Genomic DNA, 24580 nt, shown 5'->3' with positions numbered 1-24580 from the left:
TTAAACTCAAGAAGTATCTTCAATAGCTTGTCTTCTACCCATAAGACAGTGATACCACTGTGTAGCCAGTATGGTACCTCATCTGCAACAGAAGGAGATAGTTTTGAAAAGGGAAACTGCAAAACCGCAGAGAGTCATAAACTCAACAGTGACAAAGAGCAACACCCTCTACCAAAATCTGTACACAGGACTGCCACTTACAATCATTCCAAAAATAATAATCAACACAAACATCATGCCACACTTCTCCTGTCAGCTAGGAGAAGTAATCACCTATGTTAAGAGGTGACTCACTGTTTCTCATTTGCCAGTAAATTACTAATCCAATCTAACATTTATATTCTGCATTCCATCCATGGCTTGCAAAGGTTTACAAAATATTTTAAAGTGTGTCACAAAGATAAAACAATAAAGGATTAAAAATATCTACAAAGCTCTTTCAAATTCTTCTAAGCCAGAAGTGACAAATTAATGATACCTTGTTTATTTCATTATGTGCACTTACGACTAAATTATCTGAGTCACAATCCAAAGAGCTACTGCAGACACACTGCAAAATGAGATTTTCACTTTTCACCTTTAAACAGCAAATATTCATGCCAGTTCAAAAGCTTTTTTCTAAACTCTGACTTTCAAAAGCAGCTAGGGATGTGGCACGTTGGTGTGTACCTTACACACAATCGATGTCCTGAGAAATAGAAGCAAAAAGTTTCACCGGGTATAGAGAGCTGGTTATACGTTAGGTGGGATTGTGGTCCTCGACACCACAGGAAATCACCATGTAGAGAACAAATCAATGTGTTTCAGTTTTTCATTTCTACCTACAGTTTTACAGAACAGTAACTTAAAGTTACTAAAAAAGGAGGTGCAGATTGGCTCCAGTCAGACCAATGAGAACAGTTATCACTGACAATAATAGAAAATAGCATATCTCCACTGTGTTCCCAAATTCACTATCATTAGGCTGTTGAGGTCCTTTGCTTTGCAGACACAAGGGCTCCTTTTCACTCTCTTCCTTTCGTGACAGTTCAAGAACTAAACATTGTTGCTCTGATGAGGTCAGCTGTGCAACGTCCATGTTCTTATAAAAGCCTTGCTATAACCAATCACTAAAGCCACATTCCTGAATGACATCACGAGCCCTGCCTATGAAACTTTTGTTATTTTTTCCCTCCACCAACTTCACTTGTTCCCACAAACCGGGTGACGGAGACGCCTTACAGTTTTCCACAGCAAATCAGCATATAATTCAGTAATTACTGGCAGCTGAGGTAAGGGAATTTGCTTTTTAAAAAATATATACTAGGAGTTGTGATTTTCTAAACTACCCTATTTTTAAACCTACAACTTTTGTTGAGAAAAGATCATTTGAACTCCAATACATATTTGCCTTGTGTTATACTTTTTAAAACACAGTTATTTATTTTAACTCTTTCTGTTTAGACTAGGTGAAAGAAACGGGCTAATCAAGTGTTATGAGGAAGGTGGAAAATACCATGATAGAACAATCAAAACTAAAATTTTATTAAGCTATATTTCAGTCCTTTGGAGGGGAACAATTAATATTGCATACAAAAAAAATCAGTTTCCCCCTCATTTTATTCCATGTTTCTATTTTTTATTAAGAGTTTTACCCTACTATTAGTTTTTCTTTCAATGTATCTCACTCAAACGAAATCATAAGCATTCTCCCATCAAAGGAATTTTAACATTAAACAGATTAAATTAATCTGAGTTTTTACTTGTACCTAATATGCTGCTCAGAGGCACTTTCACTCTGTCTCTTGGAGGGAGAGGAAAGTTTCTGGCAGCACGAGATGATATTCTTGTCAAATTAAAATCAAGGGCACAAATTATATTAACTTCATGTTGAAGAAGTTTACCTACCAATTCTTATTCAGTATGTATCATCAGTTAAACATGCATGCCTGGTTTCAACCTGGACTCTCACTGATTTTCTTTTTAAATTGAAATCAAACAAATGAATCCAGTATATTTTATACACATGATTTATGTGAGAACTGTATAATATATTGATTGAGATTTAGACAAGCCAATAGGCTCACATTTGTCCAAGGGGATTTTTTTTACTTTTTCGATTAATAAGCAGACCTCTGTGCCACATGGTAAATCTGTTATGAAAGCACCCACACTTTCAAAAGCTTGTAGCATGGGGGGGGGGGGTGGCTGCTGTTGAGGAAACATAAACCCAAACATTGCTGGGCATACAGAAGTAGTCGCATGATTCTTTGGATCCTGGCCATTGGCTACAACCCGGCATATTCAGGCTGCTTAAATCCCATTGAAGGCACATGGATTAAGTACCCTAATCTTGTACAGGATTCTAATCATTCTTCTAAATTTCACCCAGGATCCAAATATATTTCACCATGTACATTTTATAAATAATATGCAATCTTCTCAGCTCCTGAAGCACTGGAACAAAATTCAAAACTACTGTAAATATAAACACAATGCCAAAACCAGAAAGAAGAAACCTCCGAAAACAAGTTAGACGAATTATTTTTTCTCATTCAAGAAGATGAGGACACAATTATTCAAAGACCTGAAGTCTAGGCTTACCATGTAGATTTTCTTTTTCATCTCTATCCAAATGTCATTATATTAATATTAGAGGAATGCTAGGTTCTATTATTGCATTAGTAAAGAATAAACTATTTTCTTAGAGCAAAGTCATATTTTCACAAAAAAGCTACACTGAGTAAATATTAGATTACTGAAGATTATTTTATATCATAACACAAAAATATATCAGCAAACTAGGCCTATGTCCCACAAACTATGGGTACATCATTTATAATCAGGTCCTCTTGCATGAAATTTCAGGTTTTAAAAAATCATCAATAGACTGATGACCTCTAGTGGTCTAAACAAAATAGCAGCCACTGTCTTGTTTTTAAAGGGTATATATTTAAAATGAAATTATAAATCCTATTGTGGAAAAAATGTCTGAATCCATTAAATCACCATCCATAAATACATCAGATCAACAGGATAAAAATTCTTATCAGTTCTTTTTCCTAATAGTTTTTTTTCACCTAGCACTACTTAGATGCACATCCACCTTCATTCAGGTATTAATCAGAGCTGAGGCACAGTAATACCTGTGAGTGGAAGGACAATATGAAAATCACTCCCCCCCAGTCTTCCCCTCTAGGATTTTCTAAGCTCTCAGGGACCTATGTTCAAATCCCTACTTTGCCTCAAAACTTTTTGGCTGACCTTGAGCCAGTCACATACACTTGACCCACCCTACCTCACAGAGATATTGTGGCCCCGGTCACATGGGCCGGATATCGTGGGGGGAGGCGTGGCTAATTGCCCCGGAGGAAACTAATGCGCAGCTGCCCAAGCACACGTCCCGGTCGAGGTCCCGTGGTTCAGGGGAAATGCCGATCAGACGGGTATCCTGCAGCGTGGCACAGAAGTCACGCCGCGCAATCGCACTAGCAATAGCTCTTTGCGCGCATGCGCTGTTGGGCGCTGTTGCGCAACCTGTGGAGACAAACAGCGGCGAGCACCGGATGCCACGTAAGTCCACCGGGAACGCAATCAGATGCCCGCCCTTGGCCTGCAGTTTCAGGAAACTAGTACCTCGTAGGTACTAGTTTTTAACTCTGCACCTTCGGCGGGGAGCCACGGGGTCGCCACGGGAGCACTGCGCTTCCCAGATGTTGGGGTGAGATCGCACCTGGAAAATCCACGGGACTCCTGTGCCTCTCCCGCGGCAACTTTGCCGTGTGACCGGGGCCACAGAAGATTAAACAGGGGATGGAAAACAATGTAGGATGCACTGAGCTCCATGGAAGAATGACAGGATAAAAACAGACTTGGGCAAACTGATTTTTTTTTTCTTTGCCTTTTTTTTTTTTCCCCCCCCCCCCCCCCCCCATTCTTAATTCAGCAAGCCTCCATTCCATCCTTCCAAGGGCATCTTGAAGCCTCATTGGGCCCTACTTACATGGTTCTTCTTTTTGTTAATTTACAAAATCCTGTTTTCTGCATTCCTGTGTAGTCTGTGGGAGGGTGGGTTTACTAGTTCACTATTAGATATAGTAATTGTTTTTTCCACCAGAAGGTGGCTTTTGTTGTTACATCATTGTGAATATGCACTCTAATCTTGTGAGTAGTCTGACACATCTATATTGTAAGTCAACCTGCATTTGGAAAGCCTGATTTTCAAAATCTGCACCTTATTTGTGTTTTGAACCTGAGTTGCATTGCTTTGGGACCAAAGAGAACAGAAAAGTTTTAAATACATATAAGAATTCTTGTACAAATTGGCCTTACATAAACTATTCACGGATAGAAAACTATAATTTTCCAGGGATAACACAAACAATATAAAAAAGCCAAGTGAAGAAGCTGGATAACTATTTTGGTTTAATTAGTATATCTCTCAAACATTCACTAAGACACATAACCCAGCTGTGTCTATTTCAATGTAGCATTTCTGTATGGGCAAGTTACTATTAATGTAATTATGTAATGAAGTGATTTGAATCAAGGGATTTAGCTTCAAGTACCTGCAATATCCCCAACAAGATGGAAAAAGTCGGATATCAGCAATCCAACTGCATCCTTAACAATTTAGTTCCTCTAGCACAAGAAAATGAATTCCTACAGTTCCAATACCAATGCTATACATTTCAAATCTAATGGAAATTAAACTGATTTTCATTTCCTTCGGAGGGCTTTTCTAGTATTTTCATAGGGAACTAAAGAAAGAGGTGCTCTAATGTGCTTTCACAAATTATTTTCCTACTGTTTAAGGTAACAGTTACAAGCAAAACCATTAATGAACATTAACACCTAGTTAATAGTCACGATGTGAAACAAGTCAATGCTGCTTTCATGCACCTTATGACAACTTGACAATCCTTCCTAACACTTTGAGACCTATACTTTCAATCCAGTTTCCAACTATAGAACAAAGTAATTGCTTTGCTTGCCAAATTGCTATTCCACCAATAAATACACTGCCAAGCCTTCTCAAAAGTGTGGAGAAGGCAATCAACCAGTTATGAGGCAGGTCTGTGAAGTGTTGAGATACAGTTAACAAAATCCATTTAATACAAATCTGTTAGTACTTAATTCACTGTAGACTACCTAGAGGAGGATAAACTCTTAAGCATAACTTGGCCCACATTAGGTTACAAGAAAAGGTACAATTTTTACTAGGTCCCTTGAGAATTCTTGCACCTGCCTTGTTTTTACACTACCTTCCCCTGACAAATATAACCCCACCAAAAGGACTGACTATAGTGGCAAGCGATTATTTTAATGTCTAATTATCTGTTAAACTGTATCCACCCAGAACCATGAAAGCTTTCATTACTTTAAAAGAAAACATAAGCACACCTACTGGCACTGTGCAGGGTATTTATATAAAACATGCCTGCACAAGTTGTGATCCAAGCTAAACAAAGTCCACCAGCCATGTATTGGGAAGCAATAAAAAGGATGCTTAATGAGTCCCTAGTAGAGCTCCAAGAACGATGGGTGGACTAAATTCAGCTTGATGTGTCACAACGAAATGGCCAACATCTCTCAAGTCTCTTCGAACACAATGCAGACATTTCTGGAGCATGACTGCCATGGCTCCCCACATCCGTCTGCAAACAGGAACTGAAATACATGCATCTCTCCATCAAATGTTACAGTTTTCACAATGATGATTCATGGTGGACTTGCTGCCATGCAGTTTTCCATATTGTGTGCAGCAGTGTTTAGAATAAGAGACTCTGTGTATGTGTGTGTGTTTATGTTAATACAAGTCTTGTTTCTTATGTTAAGATTTGTTTCCACGGAGAAAACATCTCAAACTGCATCTATCCACTTGAAAATAATCTGCCTTTGTCAAAGCACTGTTTGCTGTATTTCTAACACTTCACTTTCCTGCTTTTCCTAGCTCCACAAAGGTTCTTAAAAACAAAAAAGAGAGAAGATACTAAGCACTTTATACTTTGCTTCTTAAAAATCTGCATCACTTCCTTAAATTTCTGCTTTCCTGTTGCCATGGAGAAGGTCCAGTACATAACCCGCTCCGCTATGAGGAGAGCCTCCACTATTGAGGTGAACCCACAAACACGTCAAAGGCTTCAGGAGCTTTTTGTAAATTTCTGTCTTATCTTAATATGCCTCTTGCTTATCTGCATCATTGTGATGCTTCTCTGAAGTCCAGCTTCTTTGATTGATCTTCACACCGCTATACAATGAGAAAGGCACGTCCAGAGGAGGAAAGGAATCAAGAAACTTCCCGCACAAGGAAAACTTGCAAGAAGGTCCAGCATTTGGACTAAGTGATTTCTCAACAGCTGCACTGTTCACTGTTAGCCATCATTACAATGTTAAATGCACCTGTGTTGAACTGTATTTCAAACCTTCCATCACAAGGCTATGCATGAGCTACCTATTTACCCTGCTTAAAAAACAGAACCTGAAGTCTTCTGTGAATGTTGCACAGCAGTGGCTTTGGTTAACTGTGTGAATGAATTGATGTTTCAGTACAAAGAGCTATAAAATGTCCAATCTTGTATCCTTGGTCCTAGATGCTTCATATATCACTACCAACCATTCAATCATTCGGTTCTATATTTTTAATAGTAAATAACGGCCTCTAGAAAGAGGCTCTGGGCGGGTGCCCCGCCCTTGGACACTCAGTGTCAATTTGCTGTGGCAACCTCAGCAGGGTATAATGACACTGAGTCCACCATTTTCTCCAGAGGAACTGATCTCTGCTACCTAAAGAACAGTTGTAATTTTGAGTAATCTCCAGCCCTCACCTGGAGATTGGCAACAATGGTTCCCCAGAAGGGGATAGTTGGTTTGGAGGGTGGAGTCTATGGCTTTGTACCTGTCCGAGGTCCCACGCCTCCTGAAACCTCACCCTCTCCAGGCTCCATCCCTCACATCTCCAGGAATTTCCAACCTGGAGTTGGCAACCCTATTTTCTTCCCAGCCAATCATCAACCTACCTTTATTTCCCCTCACTCTTCAGCTTTCCACCCCCCACACACCTGCAGCCTCTCCCGTGCTCTGAAGCCCTGACTGCTACGTCACATTGGCTGTCATACGGGGGCCACCTCAGCAGCATATAAGGATACAGAGCCCACCATTTTCTCCAGGGGAACTGATCTCTGCCATCTGGAAAACAGTTGTAATTCTGAGTGATCTCCAGCCCTCACCTGGAGATTGGACACATTTTACCTCAGAACAGCAAAACTGTTTAGAACGTTAGAGGCAAAAGCCAATCAAGTCGCATATGCAAACCACCTCTGTGTTCCGAGGCAGAGGCCAATGAGGCTGTATATGCAAATAACCTCTGTGTTCTGACTGGCTATGGGGGGGAGAGGATTAGCAAAATGTTTATAATGTTGGAGGCAGGACTCAGGCAAAGCAGCCAGTGGATAGGGAGACCCTCTGAATGACAGATCAGAGAGCGAACTGATTTTGGAGCGTGTGGAATGTTCTAGAGAAGTGCCACCACCATTCGGCTTTTATTTATAAGGGAGATATACTTAGACAATCACATATTTTAGAACACAATCTGCAAAGCTTACTTTAAGATCTTGGCTATCGATATAGTTAACTCTCAACCTAGTTTCACCACCTTTTTGACTAAACCTTGAGCATGATTCAAAACTATTTTTTTAAAAAATATCACATGTGAATCTGGTGAGTACATAAGATGACTACTTTATTCCTGTTTAAAGGAAAGGCAGACAATGGGTGAAACTCCCCCAGATTTCTGCCTCAGACTTTCTGTGTTGCCATTAGCTGCACAAGTCCAACTTTTATTCATTATTTACAGTATCTTTAGAAAAGATAGCAAGAATTACCTTGCTAAAACAATTACCATGGAATATGTTCACAATGATCATCTGGGATGTGGGCTAATTCCTATCAAAGTAACTAAAACAGCAAAAGAAAAACCCATAACTCACTTGGAAATCATAGAGGTTTTCAACAGGTGAAAAGCTAACTTTAGCAAATGCAGGTGAAAATGAACTGAAAGTGACTAATAATTTCATCCAATACATTAAATCATCCTTTAATCATAAACTGCCTGATATATAAATTATAGGTCTAGCTAACAGATCTGTCTGAAAAGCTTGATAACAGAGCAGAGATCTAGGCTGAAACAAATATAAATATACTAGCAAACCCTAGACATCTTTTTGTTTTAAAGGATGGTAGTGTTACCAGATGGAAGATATCAACCTAGACAGCATATAACAAGTTGAGTATTTAATGTTGAGCAAAACCTCAAGCAACAATGCAGTAAAATAACATCACAGTATTTGCGAATATCAAGGGAGAGAAAAGGGGGTAATCAATGGCTTGGATCCAATGAAGTGACTCCACAGGCATAATGATTTTTGCCCACAGAGTTTGACTTTCTTACTTTTGCATCCTGCTGCAGCCAAAATACCCCCTGAAATGCCCCTTTGGATTCAAGCCAATGCTTCGCATTTTGGCAGCGCTGAGTACCAGCTAAAAAGAATTACTCACATAAGGTAGAGAAATGTTTGAACTAAGTATCTTGGACTGTTGTAATGTATTTCTTAGTCTTCTCATACACCTGGAGTTAGGAGAACTGATTTTTTTTTTAATTCCTAGCTTTTGTGCACAGAAAATCCAGATCAGAAAGTGTATGCCATGTGTGTATATTGTATATTTAATGCAGTAATGCAGACAATTTCTGGTGCACACATACAGAAACAGTAATAGACTGGTGCACACATAATGCTTCCAATCATGATTAAGCCACAGGATTATATGTACCCTTACCCTGTTTCATAACTCCTCTGATACAAACTCCTGTGCAAACCTTATCCAGGGTTAACTCCTAGGCAATGGCCTGTTATTCACTCAGCTAATGTTATTAATATATATACTCTACGAATCAACAGAATTGGTGCTCTAATCCACTATTTTTCCATACATCAATTACAGATATGTCACTTGTTCTACTCAATGTGTGAATTTCTTAGATGATTTCCTAAAGTCTGTTATGTACAGATTCCACAAACAAAACCCTCCTGGGTGAAACCTAGATCATACATTAAGCCTCTTTATCACTTATAATAATTCTCCCACTGGGAGAAAATGGAAAGCAATAACCTCACTAGGTATACAGTATCAACTGAGGTAATAATCCATTACATGATTGCAGCCTTTCCACACATTGAGAATGTATTCCCCATACCATAATGTTATATACTGATTCATTTTTCCATGCTGAGAAACAATAACTTGCTCCAAAGTTTATTCCTAAAATAAAAATGAAGGTTAACTGATAAGCAGGGTTTTGGTTTCTTGCTGTTTATTTTGGCTGTAACTAGGATATACACTTTTATACATAAACTCAATGAGTTTGGCAAATGTCTATGTTATGCTCTCAATTATCTTACCTAACTTATAAACTACAGGGAGTTTGGATCTTGCCACTCTCCTCAAGTAAGTGCTGAGCCAAATTGCACTGGTAACACAACAAACATAGCAGCCAGTTAAAATAACTTATTTATTTTTAGAAATCCCACAAACACTAGCATTCTGTTTTGAATGGTAAAGTTTAGGAGCATTCCATTGGCTCAAAAACATGCAATAAGGGAGGGAGGGAGGGAGGGAAGGAAGGAAGGAAGGAAGGAAGGAAGGAAGGAAGGAAGGAAGGAAGGAAGGAAGGAAGGAAGGTTTTTGCAATTAAGTTGTAATGAAAACTGGAGAAAAGGGCAGACTGGGAATTACTGGGAAAGCAATTGTGCCAGCTATCTGAATAGCATGGCATTAATATAATTGGAAGCAATAGAGTATTTTTGATGAAAGAATCAACATATGCCACCGCATTTGACTCAAAGTTCTTAGTCAATACTATTGTCTAGTCCTGTCTACAGTCAGATAGAAAGCAAAGTGTTTCTTCCTTTCATTACTGAAGCTACAATGAAAGTTTTGGAAAGCTTGAAACTGTTTGATTTTGAAGAAATTTGATTTTGAAATTTAATTAAACTTTAGATTAGCTAGGCAGTTTATTAGACCATAATCTACTTTGGGGGATGACTCTTTATCCCTCTCTCATCCTCATTTTGTGTGTCAGTGATCAAACACTTTTTAAATATCAAATAAATACCTGGATGTTGGGTATCAAAGTATGCCGGCCATCAGATAAATACCAGCATCAAGTATCTTATACCAGACATCTTATGGATATTCATCCTCAGAATCAGCAGAGGAGGATTTTTAGGATTTAGGGACATATATATGCATTTCATCTCTAGAATAGGCCTGCAGCCAACAATACTCTGTCCCTTCATAAAAACCCCTCCCATTCTTTCCACAAGTTTCTAGGTGGCAGCAAGAATGAGAACAGCATGCCTGGTGGTCACCTAGCAACCCCACCCTCCTGCCTGTGAGGTTCCAGGAACAGCTGCCAACTGGATCACAACCCAAATCTCAAAAGAAAAGATAGACTTATTTGGTGGTAGACTCATTGGCAGCTGTGTTCAGCATGATATTATGCAGGGTGCATTAGTTGCTAGTCATTAATCTTGTAAATACAGACTTGCTTGTTGGAATAATGCATAAAAGTCACCTTTAGTCCACTTCATATATGGGGAAATGATTAAGAATATTAAATTAAGTTGTATGGGTAGGTCAGTTAAACTAAACAGAGACCCTTTTTAAACTGCCCTTGTATTCCATTTTAGTAACTGGTTGCTAACTAATTTTTCTGTCATTTCAGACAGACCCCTTTTACTAACCAGTTGCTAATAGAATTTATTTACCTGTTCATACAAACCCACTTGCATCTGGTTAGCAAAGTGTGTTTGAGACGCATTTGAGGGAAACTGCTTTTTCCCGTTTTCAGCCCCTTCATTTGCACTTCTGAATCACTGTGGTGTGCTGTTTAAAATCTTCACAGCTCAAAGGTGAGTGCTATAGTACTAAAGTGCTATTGCAGTTTAGTGCTATAGCGCTCACCTTAGAATATTAAAAAGAAGTCTGAGGAAGATCACACAGTGAAAACAGGCAGGCGGAAAAGTTGCACTGTTTGAAATGACCATAGCGCTTCAGAGACGGCTCATTAACAGAAGGAAATTCACGGTATGAAACCCCTGTCCTTGTTTCACTTTACTTGAAATTGGGCCAACAATGAATAACATCTGGTTTAGAACGGTAATGTGAAAAGGGCCAGAGATTCAACACAGGTCAGTTAAATTGCTGACATAATGTGAACCATGCCATGCATACAGTATAATTTTCTGAACTATGGGACAGTACAAGTTTACCAGTTTGCTAAAACATACATTTAAAGGCTCATTTTGGAATTTTTTTAAAAAGCCTTTAATATATTACTTTCTGTTTTGCATAGCTTCAGCAGAACTCTGCATGATTCATAAATATGGTACATCCAAAGTTCAAAGGGGTTTATATATATATATAAAAAAAACAAGCCCCACATTTCACTGTGAGAGAATTAAGCACATGCTCTTCTAGTCAAATCAACAGGACTTAAAAACATAATATCGGCAGGATCACACCATGTAGGAAAGGATCCTCAACCATTTAAGACTAATGGAAAGGTGGTCAAAGTGATCAAAAGCATATATAGTTAAACTTACTGGAATCTAGTTTTGTAAACAACCTATCGTAGTCTCCTGCTCTACCACCATGAAAGACCCATTTGGGAAAGCAGATATGGCAAATGCAGGGAAGAAACTACCATTGTGCTATCAAGACCAGCTCTCTAGGAAAGGGTGAGATTAGAGTACCTGAAAATGCCCCTTGCTCTGAGGAAAGATCCTTATACCAGGGGTCTCAACCTTTCTGAGCCTGTGGGAACTTTGGAATTCTGACACAGTTTGGTGGGTGCAGTCACAAAATGGCATCTGCAGGAGGTGCAGCCAGCCAAAAAAAATGGCAACCACAGCTTATCTTCAGTCACACAGTGAAGATTCTTGTGCTGTGGTGGCAGTCACTGCCAAAGAAATGTTTTCTAAAAATCAGCAGAGCCAAGCAAATCTCCAATGGCCAATCAGAAGCCTTGCTGGGCAAAAGCCCCACCTGGCCCCGCCCACTTTCTAAAAAGACTTGGTGGGTGCCAGAAAAGGTGTTGGTGGGCACCACGGCACCCAGGCACCATTTTGTGGACCCCTGCTCTACACATTCAACTCATCCCTTATAGATTTCTGCATAATATATAATGTGCCATGAACCAAGTACACCGCACAATTTGTTTCCAGATACAGATTCACTCAGCAACCAGCCAGTTGTATCAATTAACTTCCCAAATAAATACTGTTTGTGAAAAGTCAGTAACACTGAAAAGTGATAGCAGATACAGATATCCAGGTGACCCTAAGGGCAATGTTGTTTTGTCATGCAGCAGGGTCATAAATGCAAAAATAAATTAGTACATTAATTTGACCATACAATTACAGTTGTTTGGGGGGAAAATTCGTACTACTTGGCATGAGAATATCTACAACTAACTTAAGTGTGTGTATGTTAAGTTACCATCTGGCCAATGGTCATCTGTATCTGCCTTCAGAGCAGGTTTTCTGGTAGTGGGAGAGTAGAACTGGTTTCTTTACTTATTACTCACCACCCATTTTGTCCTAGGTGGTGGGGGAAAAAAACACAGAGAGAGCCAAGAACAGAAGTTGTGAAACGTATTATACCTAAGCCCATTACCACTGAAACGGAACCAGCCTGGAACTGCAATCAAAACTTCTGTTCCAAATACAAGAAAAGCACAAGAGCTATCCCAGAATGGATCTTGCTGCCAACAGAGGACTAAACTTAATACTCAATTTCCTGCTTATTTTCCTGGTTCTTGTTCTCATGTTCATCCTTGTGAAGCTCATGTGAATTGTTGTTGTTTACTTGTATCCCACTATGGTAACTTGAGACTTCAAGCCATGTGAACCTATACAGAGACCCCATAAGCCAACAAACTGCAGTTCAGGAAAGCGTCACTTTTAGTAGACAAATTAAAAACACTGATTTACTGGTGTGTGTATTTTTATACCACAATGCAGTAAGTGGAGAACTCAAACCAGAGACTTAGAGGTTCAAAGCCTGTACGGGAGTGGTATGGTATGGATGAAGGCAAACTACAGCATCGTCACCAGCATGATATACCAAATGCTTATATTTGTATGTGTACCAAAGAACAGACAGACTGTGCATTTGTAAAATGATAGATTCTGCAAACAGGACATAAAGAAAGAAAGGAAAAAGCACTAAACAAAACCCTGCAGCTCTAGAAACCAAGATATAGAAAAAAGGGTGGCTTATTTTAAAAAAATGTGAAAATAATTACAGAAAAAGAGAGATGCATTAGTTGCTGTAGATTTTCCGGGTTGTGTGGCTGTGGTCTTGGCATTGTAGAACCTGACGTTTCGCCAGTAACTGTGACTGGCATCCTCAGAGGTATAAGTCAGAAAGATGGAGTACTACATTGTAGAAACGTCAGGTTCTACAATGCCAAGGCCACGGCCACACAACCCGGAAAATCTACAGCAACTAATGAACTCCGGCCGTGAAAGCCTTTGACGACATAAAGAGAGATGCAGTTTATTTGAAGCAAGAAAGGAGTTCTGTGACTTTTATTTGGGGAAGGGGGAGAGTAATAAGAGGAGGGGGGGCTTTTACAGCTATTCAATCCTCCTTTTGCTTTCAAAGTTTATTCAATTGCAGCATATCAGCCACGTACCTTTAATGCAATCCAGTTTTCCATAGTTGATCTTAATCAATTCAAAGTTTTTTCAAAGCTTTACTGGAGCTTTAAGCCCACAAGCTCATGGTGGTGGTGGAGGAAAGTGCCATCCAAGTCACAGCTGACTTACGGTGGCCCATGGGGTTTTCCAGTCCAGTCAAACCTTTTATTGGCATAACTACCATGGCAAGAGACATTTGAGGCGGTTTGCCATTGCCTGCCTTCATGACATGACCCTGGTATTCCTTGGAGGTCTCCCATCCAAATACTAGCCAGGGCCGGCCCTGCTTAGCTTCCAAGATCTGATTAGATAGGGCTAGCACAGGCTACCTAGGTCAGGGCAACAAGCTCATATCCACACCACTAACTTTAGGCCAGCAGTTATTCAATCTTTATCTCCAAAGGCCTGACAAGTTAAAATAGCGTAATTGAGACATGAGAACAACAGACAGCTCTATCTAGGTTTCTTTTATCTCTGCTGCTGTTACTGCTACTACTCTTTACTGCTACTACTCTTAACTAACATACTATAGTCTTGTCAGCTTATTTAGAGATTTATGTTTCACACAGAATAAAGAAAAATTTTACAACAGGAACTTTACATATCATGTCACTGAGCATCCTTGTGATACATTTGGGCTTCCATATGAACATCTTATTGAAACTCACTAGGATGCCTAACTATGTAGTGAATGTTACAGAACTCAAACATCTTGCATTATGTCGGGGTAACAACCACAGACTTTCATAACCATTTCACAAATCATGAGTCAGCAATGAAAATACTGAACAACTTATTGAAAGACACTTAATTCTGAAGAACACGACATTTCAGATATGGTGGAACTATTTCCAGCAGTAAAATCATTCACACCTGTACCAACAAAAGCAAGACAAAATTTTTAGATATATAGACTGAACAGCCAAACACTCTTAAACATTTACTTATACTTGTAATTTTTTTAACCTCTCTAGTACTTATATCGCAGATGCCATCTTCCTGAGAATTCTCTCCATTTTTAGGGAACTGTCACCAGTGCCTGGTGTGAAAGTCAACTGTGTTACAGGTGGAAGCTGAAACATTTAACTAAATAATTTTAAGTGTCTATACTTTGTCATTATTTTATGGGATTTCTGTATAATCCGTACAGGTCGTACCAATTTACTGCATGCTACTGGTGACGCAATGGTTAGAGTAATCGACTAGGATCTGGGAGATCCCAAATTCAAATCCCCACTGCCATGGAAGCTTGGTGAGTGACCTTGAGCCAGTCACACATTCTCAGCTTAACCTTCCTCACAGGGTTGTTGTAAGGATAAAACAGAACAGAGGATGACAATGTAAACCGGTTTGGGTCCTCAGTGTGGGGGGGGGAGTTGGGTATAAATGAATAAATAAATACTACTGCAGTTTACTGAAGTTGATGGAAAGATCACACTTTTCATATATCCAATATATACAGCAAATAAAAATGCCACAATATTGCTATAACTAACCAGTGCAGAAGATGCATCAATTTAAAAGTACGATGTAAATTATCTTAATGTATACAAAATTAATTATGTATTGGGAGGGGTCTTACTACATCAGGAATATTTGACAAAAATTTCTGCAAAGTCCAAGATGCAGATACCCATTGGTGAACTCAGCATTTGCAGAATAGCCTAAACTAAAAACCTATGTTTCATGATCTGATTAGCAACCACACGTCCTCAGTTTCTCTATCTAAAGTCATTTTAAAAACATACAATAAAAATGTAACATGGAAATGGATTAAAAACACAGCCAGATTACAACAGTAATCCTCACCACAGAGCCAAGATATACTCTGAAAGTCTTTTTTGAAGTTATCAGGTGTAGTTTAACCCTGCTATACTTGCAAAGAACATCTTGCTGATTATATCTGTTCTTAGTTTAAATAAACAATAAGACACATTTAACAACAAATCCACTGTAATGTTATTGTTGTTCAGTCGCACAGTCAAGTCCGACTCTTTGTGACCCCATGAACCATATCACGCCAGGCCCTCCTGCCTTCCGTCGTGCTCCGGAGTTTACACAATGGCACTGGGGTGGTGTATTTGTAAGACCTGTGGTGTTAATTTCTACAGGGTCTGAAAAATCCCCAATACTATATTCATGTGCTTCCTCCTTCGCTCAAAATCTCTTTGAAACACAGACTATAAAAATACTGAATTACCTTATATTGCTGCATCAATATAAATTTACTTGTTACATGAGAATTTTCACACATGGAATCATTTAGACATCTCTCTTTCCTCCGATATGCTATGTTTCATTTTCCACATTCACTTAAAATCCTATTATAGCAATTATATAAATAATAATAATATTGGTCTACTTTATAGAGTTGTTGTTCAATATGTGTGAAGCTCTCTGGAAGGTTACATAAATTGCTGCAGCTGGTGGAAAACGCCGCAACCAGGTTGTTGATGGGAATCCCGATTCGGAAGCACATCCGACCTGTGCTAAAGACATTGCACTGGCTGCCTATAGCATATCGGGTTCGCTTCAAGGTGCTGGTTCTTACCTTTAAAGCCCTTTATGGCCAGGGACCTGCATACCTGAGGGACCGCCTTTCCCCATATGTACCCCAGAGGATGCTGCGATCTGGGACCCAGAATCGGCTGGCTCTCCCGAGTTTCAAGGAAGCCAGATTGGTGATAACTAGGACCAGGGCTTTTTTGGTGGTGGCTCCACTCTGGTGGAACGAGCTCCCAGAAGAGACCAGGGCCCTGTGGGACCTCTCACAGTTCCGCACGACCTGTAAAATGGAGCTCTTCCACCAGGCTTTTGGCGCCGCCACCACTAATACCGCTACCGCCAACAATTGATATCTATGCTGGCAGAACCCTGATCCACTGGTCCCTCAAATACTGCCCAAGCCAATCATCCGAGACAGCCAAAGAAGGCCGAAGAGTTGACTGTAAAAGGAGGAATGTTGCTAGCACTTTATTATGTCTGAGCTTTAATACTGTACTTATATTAATTTATGTGATTTTACGTGATTGTATTATTGGAATTTTATTCTGTTTGTAAGCCGCCCTGAGCTGGCCTAGGCATGGAGTGCGGAATAAAAATCTAACAAACAAATAAATAAATAATCTCTGGGACAGCCATATTTCAAGGGAGTTACCTGGAACATCACCTGAAAACTATCTATGCCAAAAAATTTAAAGAACCAAAATTTGGCTTAAATGAATTATGATCTAGTCAAAACATATAAGACTGAATCCTTGTTTCTGTGGTGTTAGTAAAGACCTTCACCGCATAAACCACTGACCTGAATTTCCCCAACATAAAGTATTTTATGAGATGCAATGATATCAGGACATGGATATTTGCACAGAAAGCACCATACATGATGTAATGGTTACTAATTAAAAATAATTTCACTTTTTTGTTTTAACTGCCCCCTTCACTCACAATGTGGGCACATCTTTGTTCCATAAACAAGCAAATGGGAGAAACAGAAGATTAAGACATATTTTCCTAAGCTGTAATTGTCGCAAAACAATATGGAAAACACATTCTTAAACACAGTGTTCCTTCTTCAAGGCAAGAATGTGCCTCAAGTCTTTGGACTAGGAAGGAGGGACTTCACCAAAGAACTAAATTATTTAAGTTAACTATAATATCAAAATCAAAGGCAATGCCCTAAATCCAACACAGTGCACAAGGCTTAATTGAGCATAAGTGCAATGGGCTGCATATGGAGCTAGCCACAAAGATGTTACTGTTTAAAGTGCATATATAGCCCTAATCAATGGTCTCTGCAAAGCTGGAAAAAGGAGGAGACTGAAGTGAATTGAATAAAATCTACGAACACCATCTTTAAAAGAGTAACAGCCTTTAGACGATACATGCGGTACCACATGTTATTTAGAGGAACTTTATTCAATTGCATGCTGTTTGATGTCATCTGCCTTTCTATCCACACGGTGGCAGCAAACACCAAATTTCTTTCCTTACCTGCACAGGATATTCACTTCTGGCTCGAAGTTCTTCAAGCTGTTGTAACTGCCAAGAGGATAAACTGTATGACCCATCAGAAGGCCTGGGGTCTGGAGGGTTTGTATGAAATTGTTCAGTAAGCCACCTCTGAGTCCTCTCAGATGGCTGGATGGGAACCCCACTCACAGCCTGCGGTCTCAAAGGTATATATCCTTGTCCAAAAACTTCACAGTTTGATGTAGCAGGCTTGGTTTCTGGTAAGGCACTATACGTCATGTCTAAGGCATGTCTCCTGTCTGAAGGATCAGGAACATCCAAGTCTTCTTTGCTGCAACTTTCAAATTTGTATTTGCAGTCCAAGGTGGAGCTCCGTTTCCCCCCCATGTCTCTGTCCTTGATTTTGAGTAGTTCCATACTATTGTGCAAGCAGCCTGTTCCATTTGTTCTTAACTGCAGTGCCAGAGTTTCCTCTCTTCCCATTTTATTCATGCTGGTTCTGCACTCTGCTGAGTGAACGCTTCCATCCTGGCTACAGGTAGCAGGTGTGCTTAGCTTAGATAAAGATGACCATTTCCTTACAGGCCTTAAGTCCTTCATGTCAAGAGAACTGTCCAGCATACCCTGATGCCTGCTTCCAGCAGTCCTTAAAAGGCTCATACTCCACTTTGAACCATCAGACTTGAAAGGTTCCCTGTGTTTGGAAAACGAAGAGCTGGCATTAGACGGCATCACATGGGCAGTAGGAATTGAGACCAGTGAACGGCTGGGCTTAAACGAGGAAGTACCACTTGAGGTGGAATGATCTGGGGAGAAAGATTGTCATCATGTGAGTGGAGTACAGCACAAGCAAAACGTTACCGATCTCAAGAAATGAAAGACAATATCCTGACACAGCTAAGATTGTTTTAAAACTTTGTATGTTTAGGAATTGATGGCTTTTAAGACACTGACCAATTACAGGGTACTTTTGAATGTCTCATAGATGGCAGTGGGGGAGTTCTGTGAAATGGTCCGCTTCAGTGTTTTCTTTTAACACACACCCCACACTAAATTAACACCTCTGGATTTCCATCCTGTTATGAGCATCATGCATAAATAGTACTTACATGCACTGAACTAAACTTACAGATAGAGCTACAAGTTCCAGTATATATAAAATACCCTAAACTATTATATGTGTATGAACAGGATTCATTTCAATAATAATAATTATGCATGCAGAAGGATATTGGATTTGTTACTGTACATTCTTGAACGTTGTAGATGCTTGTGGTACTATAATGATACTACTGAGACTTCGCTTTCCTAGATACCTAAAAACCCTATTTTAAACACTGTTTGAATACAGCTTTGTTATTTTTCTTTCAAAATAAATAACATGAGCGTGGAGAAGGCAAATCCTAGAGGGATGGTTCCACTTAAGCTTCAGTGTTCTTAGGGGCATCAGTGGGGGAGATATGGGAAAAGAAAAACTACTGGTCACCATACCTACTTAGGACAGCTTAAAACACAACAAATTTGAACTTCATACCATAAAACTACATTGCATATGAGGAAACAAAAATGACTTGAAGAAGAAGAAGAAGAAGAGGAGGAGGAGGAGGAGGAGATTGGATTTATACCCCGCCCTTCACTCAGAGTCTCAGAGCGGCTTACAAACTCCTTTTCCCTCCCCCTCCCCACAACAGACACCCTGTGAGGCAGGTGGGGCTAAGAGACCTCTGAGAGAACTGCTCTTTCAAGGACAGGTCAGAACTAGGGCTTGGCCAAGGTCATCCAGCAGCTGCAAGTGGAAGAGTGGGGAATCAAACCCGGCTCTCCCAGATTACAGTCCGCACACTTAACCACTACACCAAACTGGCTCTTTTAAAGTAGTCTCAGTAGCAGAAGCTTCATATTATTCATATGAAAATGCAAGAACAACTTTGCTGAGCTGCCCCTCTCTAAGAACTTTCAAAACAGAGACTGGAAAGACATTTCAATAATTGCTTTTAATGCTTAGGGTATTCTTCTGTAGCACAGAGGACCTGATACATATGAGGAAATTTAAATTAGTTTGAATTTGCAACTACAGGTGATAAATAATACTCTTTTCTTTTATGATAAAATATTGGCAAACATCACTGTTGTGCTTCTAAAATCACTTGAGGCTTTCAGACAGACTCAGGTATACCGTATACAGGAAAGCAACAAAATATGTAGTAAAATATATTGCTACTGTTTTGACTATCTCGTTCTGGCTCCATCCTCAACCTGAAATATCGGTAGTCTTACAGAAAATCCAAAGTGCCAATGCTCCTAGACAGATGAGCGAGTTAAAATTAACAAAGGTGAGACAGAGGTTACCACAATCTGAGTGGCAGCTCTCTGATGCCCAGCAACTGCTACTGTGCATCAAAGCCTGCAGACAACCAAAAATAAGCAGCTAATCCTGGCATTAGAATCTTAGCATCTACTACGTCACAAGGCTCAACCTTCCCACAAGCTGTTCATGTTGCTCCTACACAGGAGGCTTTTAAAAAAGTGTTTCCATTTACTTGAATCATCGTCATATTTGGGTGCTACAACTGCGGCTCTAAATCAAACCAATAAATCACTCTATCCAAGGTTTTCTAATTTGGTATCCATAGAAAACATCAATGATGGCCCTTTTTTGCAGATCCTAAAAAGAAGACATAATTTCATTTGTGCATTTATGTGACAACTTGCAATACCATCTTCTGCACGGTTTAACTCATCATGTCTAATACTCTGTCTGTGCTTTGTTTCAGATGTCTCATACAAGTGATTGCATTGACTTCCACTGTGCAATCCACCTTTCATCTCAGTGAGAAAGGCAAACTATAAAGTAATATTTAAATATACAAGAAAAGGTAGTCTTTAATGTGTTCTTGTTCATGAGGTGTGAGGTAGAACATTTGAAATTAGATTGACACACTGGAGCCAAATTTGCTTAAAATGCAGAAGAACTAAACACCTATCAGTAGTATTATGGAAAATAAAAATGTATAAGATGAACAAGTGCAATCTTAAGTATAGCTGCACTCTTTCAAACCCAATGATTTCAATGGATAAGAAGGGTGTTAACTCTGAGTTAACTCTGCTGAAGGAGCTGCGGTGGCTCAAGTGGTTAAGATGCTGAACTGCAGGCTGTGGAAGGTCAGTAGTTCAGCAGTTCGAGACCCGGGTGCCGCATGATGGAGTGAGCTCCCATCTCTAGTTCCAGCTCCTGCCAACCTAGCAGTTCAAAAGCAAGAAATTGCAAGTAGATAAATAGGTACCACTTCGGTGGGAAGGTAACAGCGTTCCGTGCGCCTTGGTGTTTAGTCATGCCGGCCACATGACCACGGAAACGTCTTTGAAACGGACATGAGCACCGCAACCCTAGAGTAGGACTCGACTGGCTTTCGAGCAAGGGAACCTTTACCTTTACCTTTTTAACTCTGCTGAAGACTGCAGTGGTAATGATTTCAACTATTTTCACTTCTATCAATTAAGTGGGGTGAAAGAAGGAAGGCCAATCTTCAATTAAAAGTTTTAATTTGATTAATCAATCTGGCTAATAAGTTAAAACTTGGAACTCTAATGTTTGTTTCCAGAACTACTACAAGAGCACCAGCAGACGTGTCTCCTACATGCCAACTGGAACAGTGGCGGGGGGGGGGACCTCTTGGAACATACAAAGGACATTGTTCAAGAGTTCAGTTACCAGTACTGCCATCTATTCTGTCATAATTAAATTAATGTCCCATTGAGAAGCTTGTGTAAATTCACACTTGGCTGATTTCACTCTAAACTGTAACATCACACATAACAAGAAAGCAAAATTGTTTGTGTTCAAGAAACTTCTTGCCAACAACAAGAGTAACCGCCTCTATGGATTTAATTCTGTTTGACAGTTTACTCTAACCAGCGAGTACACACTTAGCTGATTTCATTCTAAACTGAATGACACACATAACAAGAGAGCAAAACTGATCGTGTTCTTGGGAGCTGTAGAAAGAATTGTAAAAGGATGAGATTACATACACACAGAAAACATCTAATAAATTAAGTGAGAGTGATTCTCTGTGTCTCCCCCCCTCCCCCTTTACCATCACCTCTGCCACAGTACAGCATTGCATTTGTTTAACTAGCAGGGAGTATTCAGTTTGCTTCCATGCTGTACCAGGTTTCCTAGGAAGAAAACAAAACTACTTTTCTCTTACTCTCAATAGCCTTAACACCAGAGCACAGAGTGCACATGCATGCATCTGCCACAGCATTTCTATATTTCCTCAGTTGGGAAAACCCAGGGCAACCTCTGAGGGCAGCACTAAAGGTAGGTACATAAGCGTAGGTACTGAGAGATACTTCTGCAGTGCAGTAAATATAGCACAGTATTATGACAGAAAATATGCAAGGTCACCTGACAGAAATGAAGCATAATGTAAGAACGTAACAATTACCCTTTGTGTCTATGAAGCCAAGCATCCTCTTTCAAGCAGTGGACACCTAGATGCTCCCAGAAAGCTCATAAGCCCAGCATTCCAGAAGCCCCACCATTTACCCACCCACCCCTCACCAAGGCAACTGGTATGAAGAGATATCCTGTTTTTGAACATAATCATTCCATTTTTGTCATTGTTGTTAAAGTCATCAATAGATCTATCCTCCATGAATTTGTCTGCTTTAAAGCCATCTAGGCAGGTATCATCTATGGCCCCGGTCACACAGGCCAGATATCGCGGAGGGGAGGGGAGGCTAATTGCCCCGGCGCAGTTTGATGCACGATTACGCAATCAGACGCACCGGTGGCACACCACGGGTCCTTCCCTCGGCGCCGGCAGGTAACGGAGGAACCGGTGGCACACCACGCACGCCGGCGCGATCACACCATGGGCATCTGGAGGCAGCCCGTGGCAAACGTTTACTAGTACCTTGGAGGTACTAGTTTTTTAAGGCGCATTGTCGGCGGTAAGCCACGGGTGCGCTCCACTTCCCAGATGTTGGGGTGTGATCGCGCCCGGATAATCCACCCACCATCCGTGCCTCTCCCGCGGCAACTTTGCCGTGTGACCGGGGCCAATATAAATTTTAGCAACAAATTGTACAAGTTAATCATGGAGCCAAGCTGCAAGGTTCTATAGCAGTGGTGCTTAGCAGTGGAGCCAGTTTGGTGTAGTGGTTAAGTGTGCAGACTCTAATCTGGGAGAACTGGGTTTGATTCCCCACTCCTCCACTTGCAGCTCCTGGGTGACCTTGGGCAGGCCATAGTTCTGTCAGAGCTGTTCTCTCAAGGACAGTTCTTGAAAGAGCTCTCTCAGCCCCACCTACCTCACAGGGTGTCTGTTGTGGGGAGGGGAAGGGAAAGGCATTTGTAAGCCACTCTGAGACTCCGAGTGAAGGGTGAGGTATAAATCCAATCTCCTCCTCCTCCTCTTCTGTAACTTATAGAGAAGTCACATTCACAGTTGCTATGAACCAGAAGAGCTACATTTACTTCCAGCACTGGGATGAGGCCTGCACCTTAGGGAGGTTTGCAGCTTACCCGTTCCTCTGGCAGCAGCCATTTCAAGGAGGAAACCATCTGCTAATCACAAACCCCTCCAGGCAAGGTCTTTCCTTACCTTACCCACTTGCCTGAAACACGGGGCAGAGGCCACACTAGGGAACAGTGCTCAGAAGAGCCACAGGGAAATATCACTGCTCTAAAGCAACATGAAAAGGAGGCTGAAACAGAGATGATATTGTGAACAATGTTGTTTTCAGGCTCACTATTACAATTACATCTTTTAAAGCAAGAGAACTTCCTAATACCAAATCACATTTCAATATTTTCAGATCCTGAATTTGACAATTTTACTAATTCCGCCTCTGCATTCATAACCCCCCATAGCTAAAGCAAGTTTTCTAAGTGATTTCCCACTCCTATCTATTGAAGTGGGCACACAGATGGTGGCAGACTTGGCAATGCTCACATGTGGGAGGATGAAAGGAGAGGAGAAAAGAGAGGCCCAGAATTACATCAGAGTGCCTAGTACCACTCTCTGTATCAACAGGTGACTGGTACTGTGACCATATATGAGGGACCCAGAGAGGGCTTCATCCTGTGTGAGGCAGGGTTGGCATTATGAACTTACCTAGCAACCCCACAAGACCAGGCATTAAAAACAAGGAGCATCCAAGAGCAGTGGGAAAAAGCAGCAGAGGGAAAGTGGCAGTGACAGAAGGGTGGGGGGCAAACAAGCAGAGACAAAGAGACTGGGGTTCCCTTTGAAAACAAAGCAGATTAAATCTATTCAAACTTTGCAAGGTTTTGACAAATATTTGAAAGAAATAACCTGCTGCATTTCTTTTCTTTTAGGTTTAATCCTAAATTAATTCAATATCTGCATAATCACAAAAATAAGACTTCAAAAAGAGAATGATAGTAAGCTTAACGACTTGATGCTCAAAATGTATCTACACCACTTTGGTGTAGTGGTTAAGTGCGCGGACTCTAATCTGGGAGAACCGGGTTTGATTCCCCACTCCTCCACTTGCACCTGCTGGATGACCTTGGGCAAGCCATAGTTCTGGCACAGCTGTTCTTGAGAAAGAGCAGTTTCTGTCAGAGTTATCTCAGCCCCGCCTACCTCACACCCCTCCACTTGCACCTGACTGGATGGCCTTGGGCAAGCCGTAGTTCTGATAAGAGCTGTCCTTGAAAAAGAACAGTTTCTGTCAAGAGCTCTCTCAGCCACGCCTACCTCACAGGGTGTCTGTTGTGGGGAGGGGAAGGAAAAGGAGTTTGTAAGCCGCTCTGAGACACCTTCGGGTAGTGAAGGGCGGGGTATAAATCCAATCTCCTCCTCCTCCTCCTCCTCCTCCTCCTCCTCCTC

The 24580-nt window shown here is 40.6% G+C and overlaps 2 protein-coding genes across 2 annotated transcripts in view; one reads left to right on the top strand and one right to left on the bottom strand.

Annotated features, from left to right (window-relative positions):
• The window catches only part of CEP85L (centrosomal protein 85kDa-like), a 169740-nt gene that overhangs the window by 84284 nt on the left and 60876 nt on the right, over positions 1-24580 (bottom strand). The window contains exon 3 of the mRNA XM_015409088.1: positions 17736-18520. Coding sequence (XP_015264574.1) covers positions 17736-18520 — 785 coding nt within the window. The remainder of the gene's footprint in view (positions 1-17735; positions 18521-24580) is intronic.
• Positions 1171-6693, top strand: PLN (phospholamban). Its single transcript, XM_015409089.1, has 2 exons — positions 1171-1271; positions 5933-6693. The coding sequence occupies exon 2, from the start codon at positions 6040-6042 to the stop codon at positions 6196-6198; it is 159 nt and encodes a 52-aa protein (XP_015264575.1). The 5' UTR covers positions 1171-1271; positions 5933-6039; the 3' UTR covers positions 6199-6693.

This window comes from Gekko japonicus, unplaced genomic scaffold (assembly GCF_001447785.1).
Source record: "Gekko japonicus isolate JY-2015 unplaced genomic scaffold, Gekko_japonicus_V1.1 scaffold50, whole genome shotgun sequence".
NCBI lineage: Eukaryota > Metazoa > Chordata > Lepidosauria > Squamata > Gekkonidae > Gekko > Gekko japonicus.
Note: the sequence above shows the minus strand (reverse complement) of the source record. Positions and strands in the feature narration are given on the sequence as shown.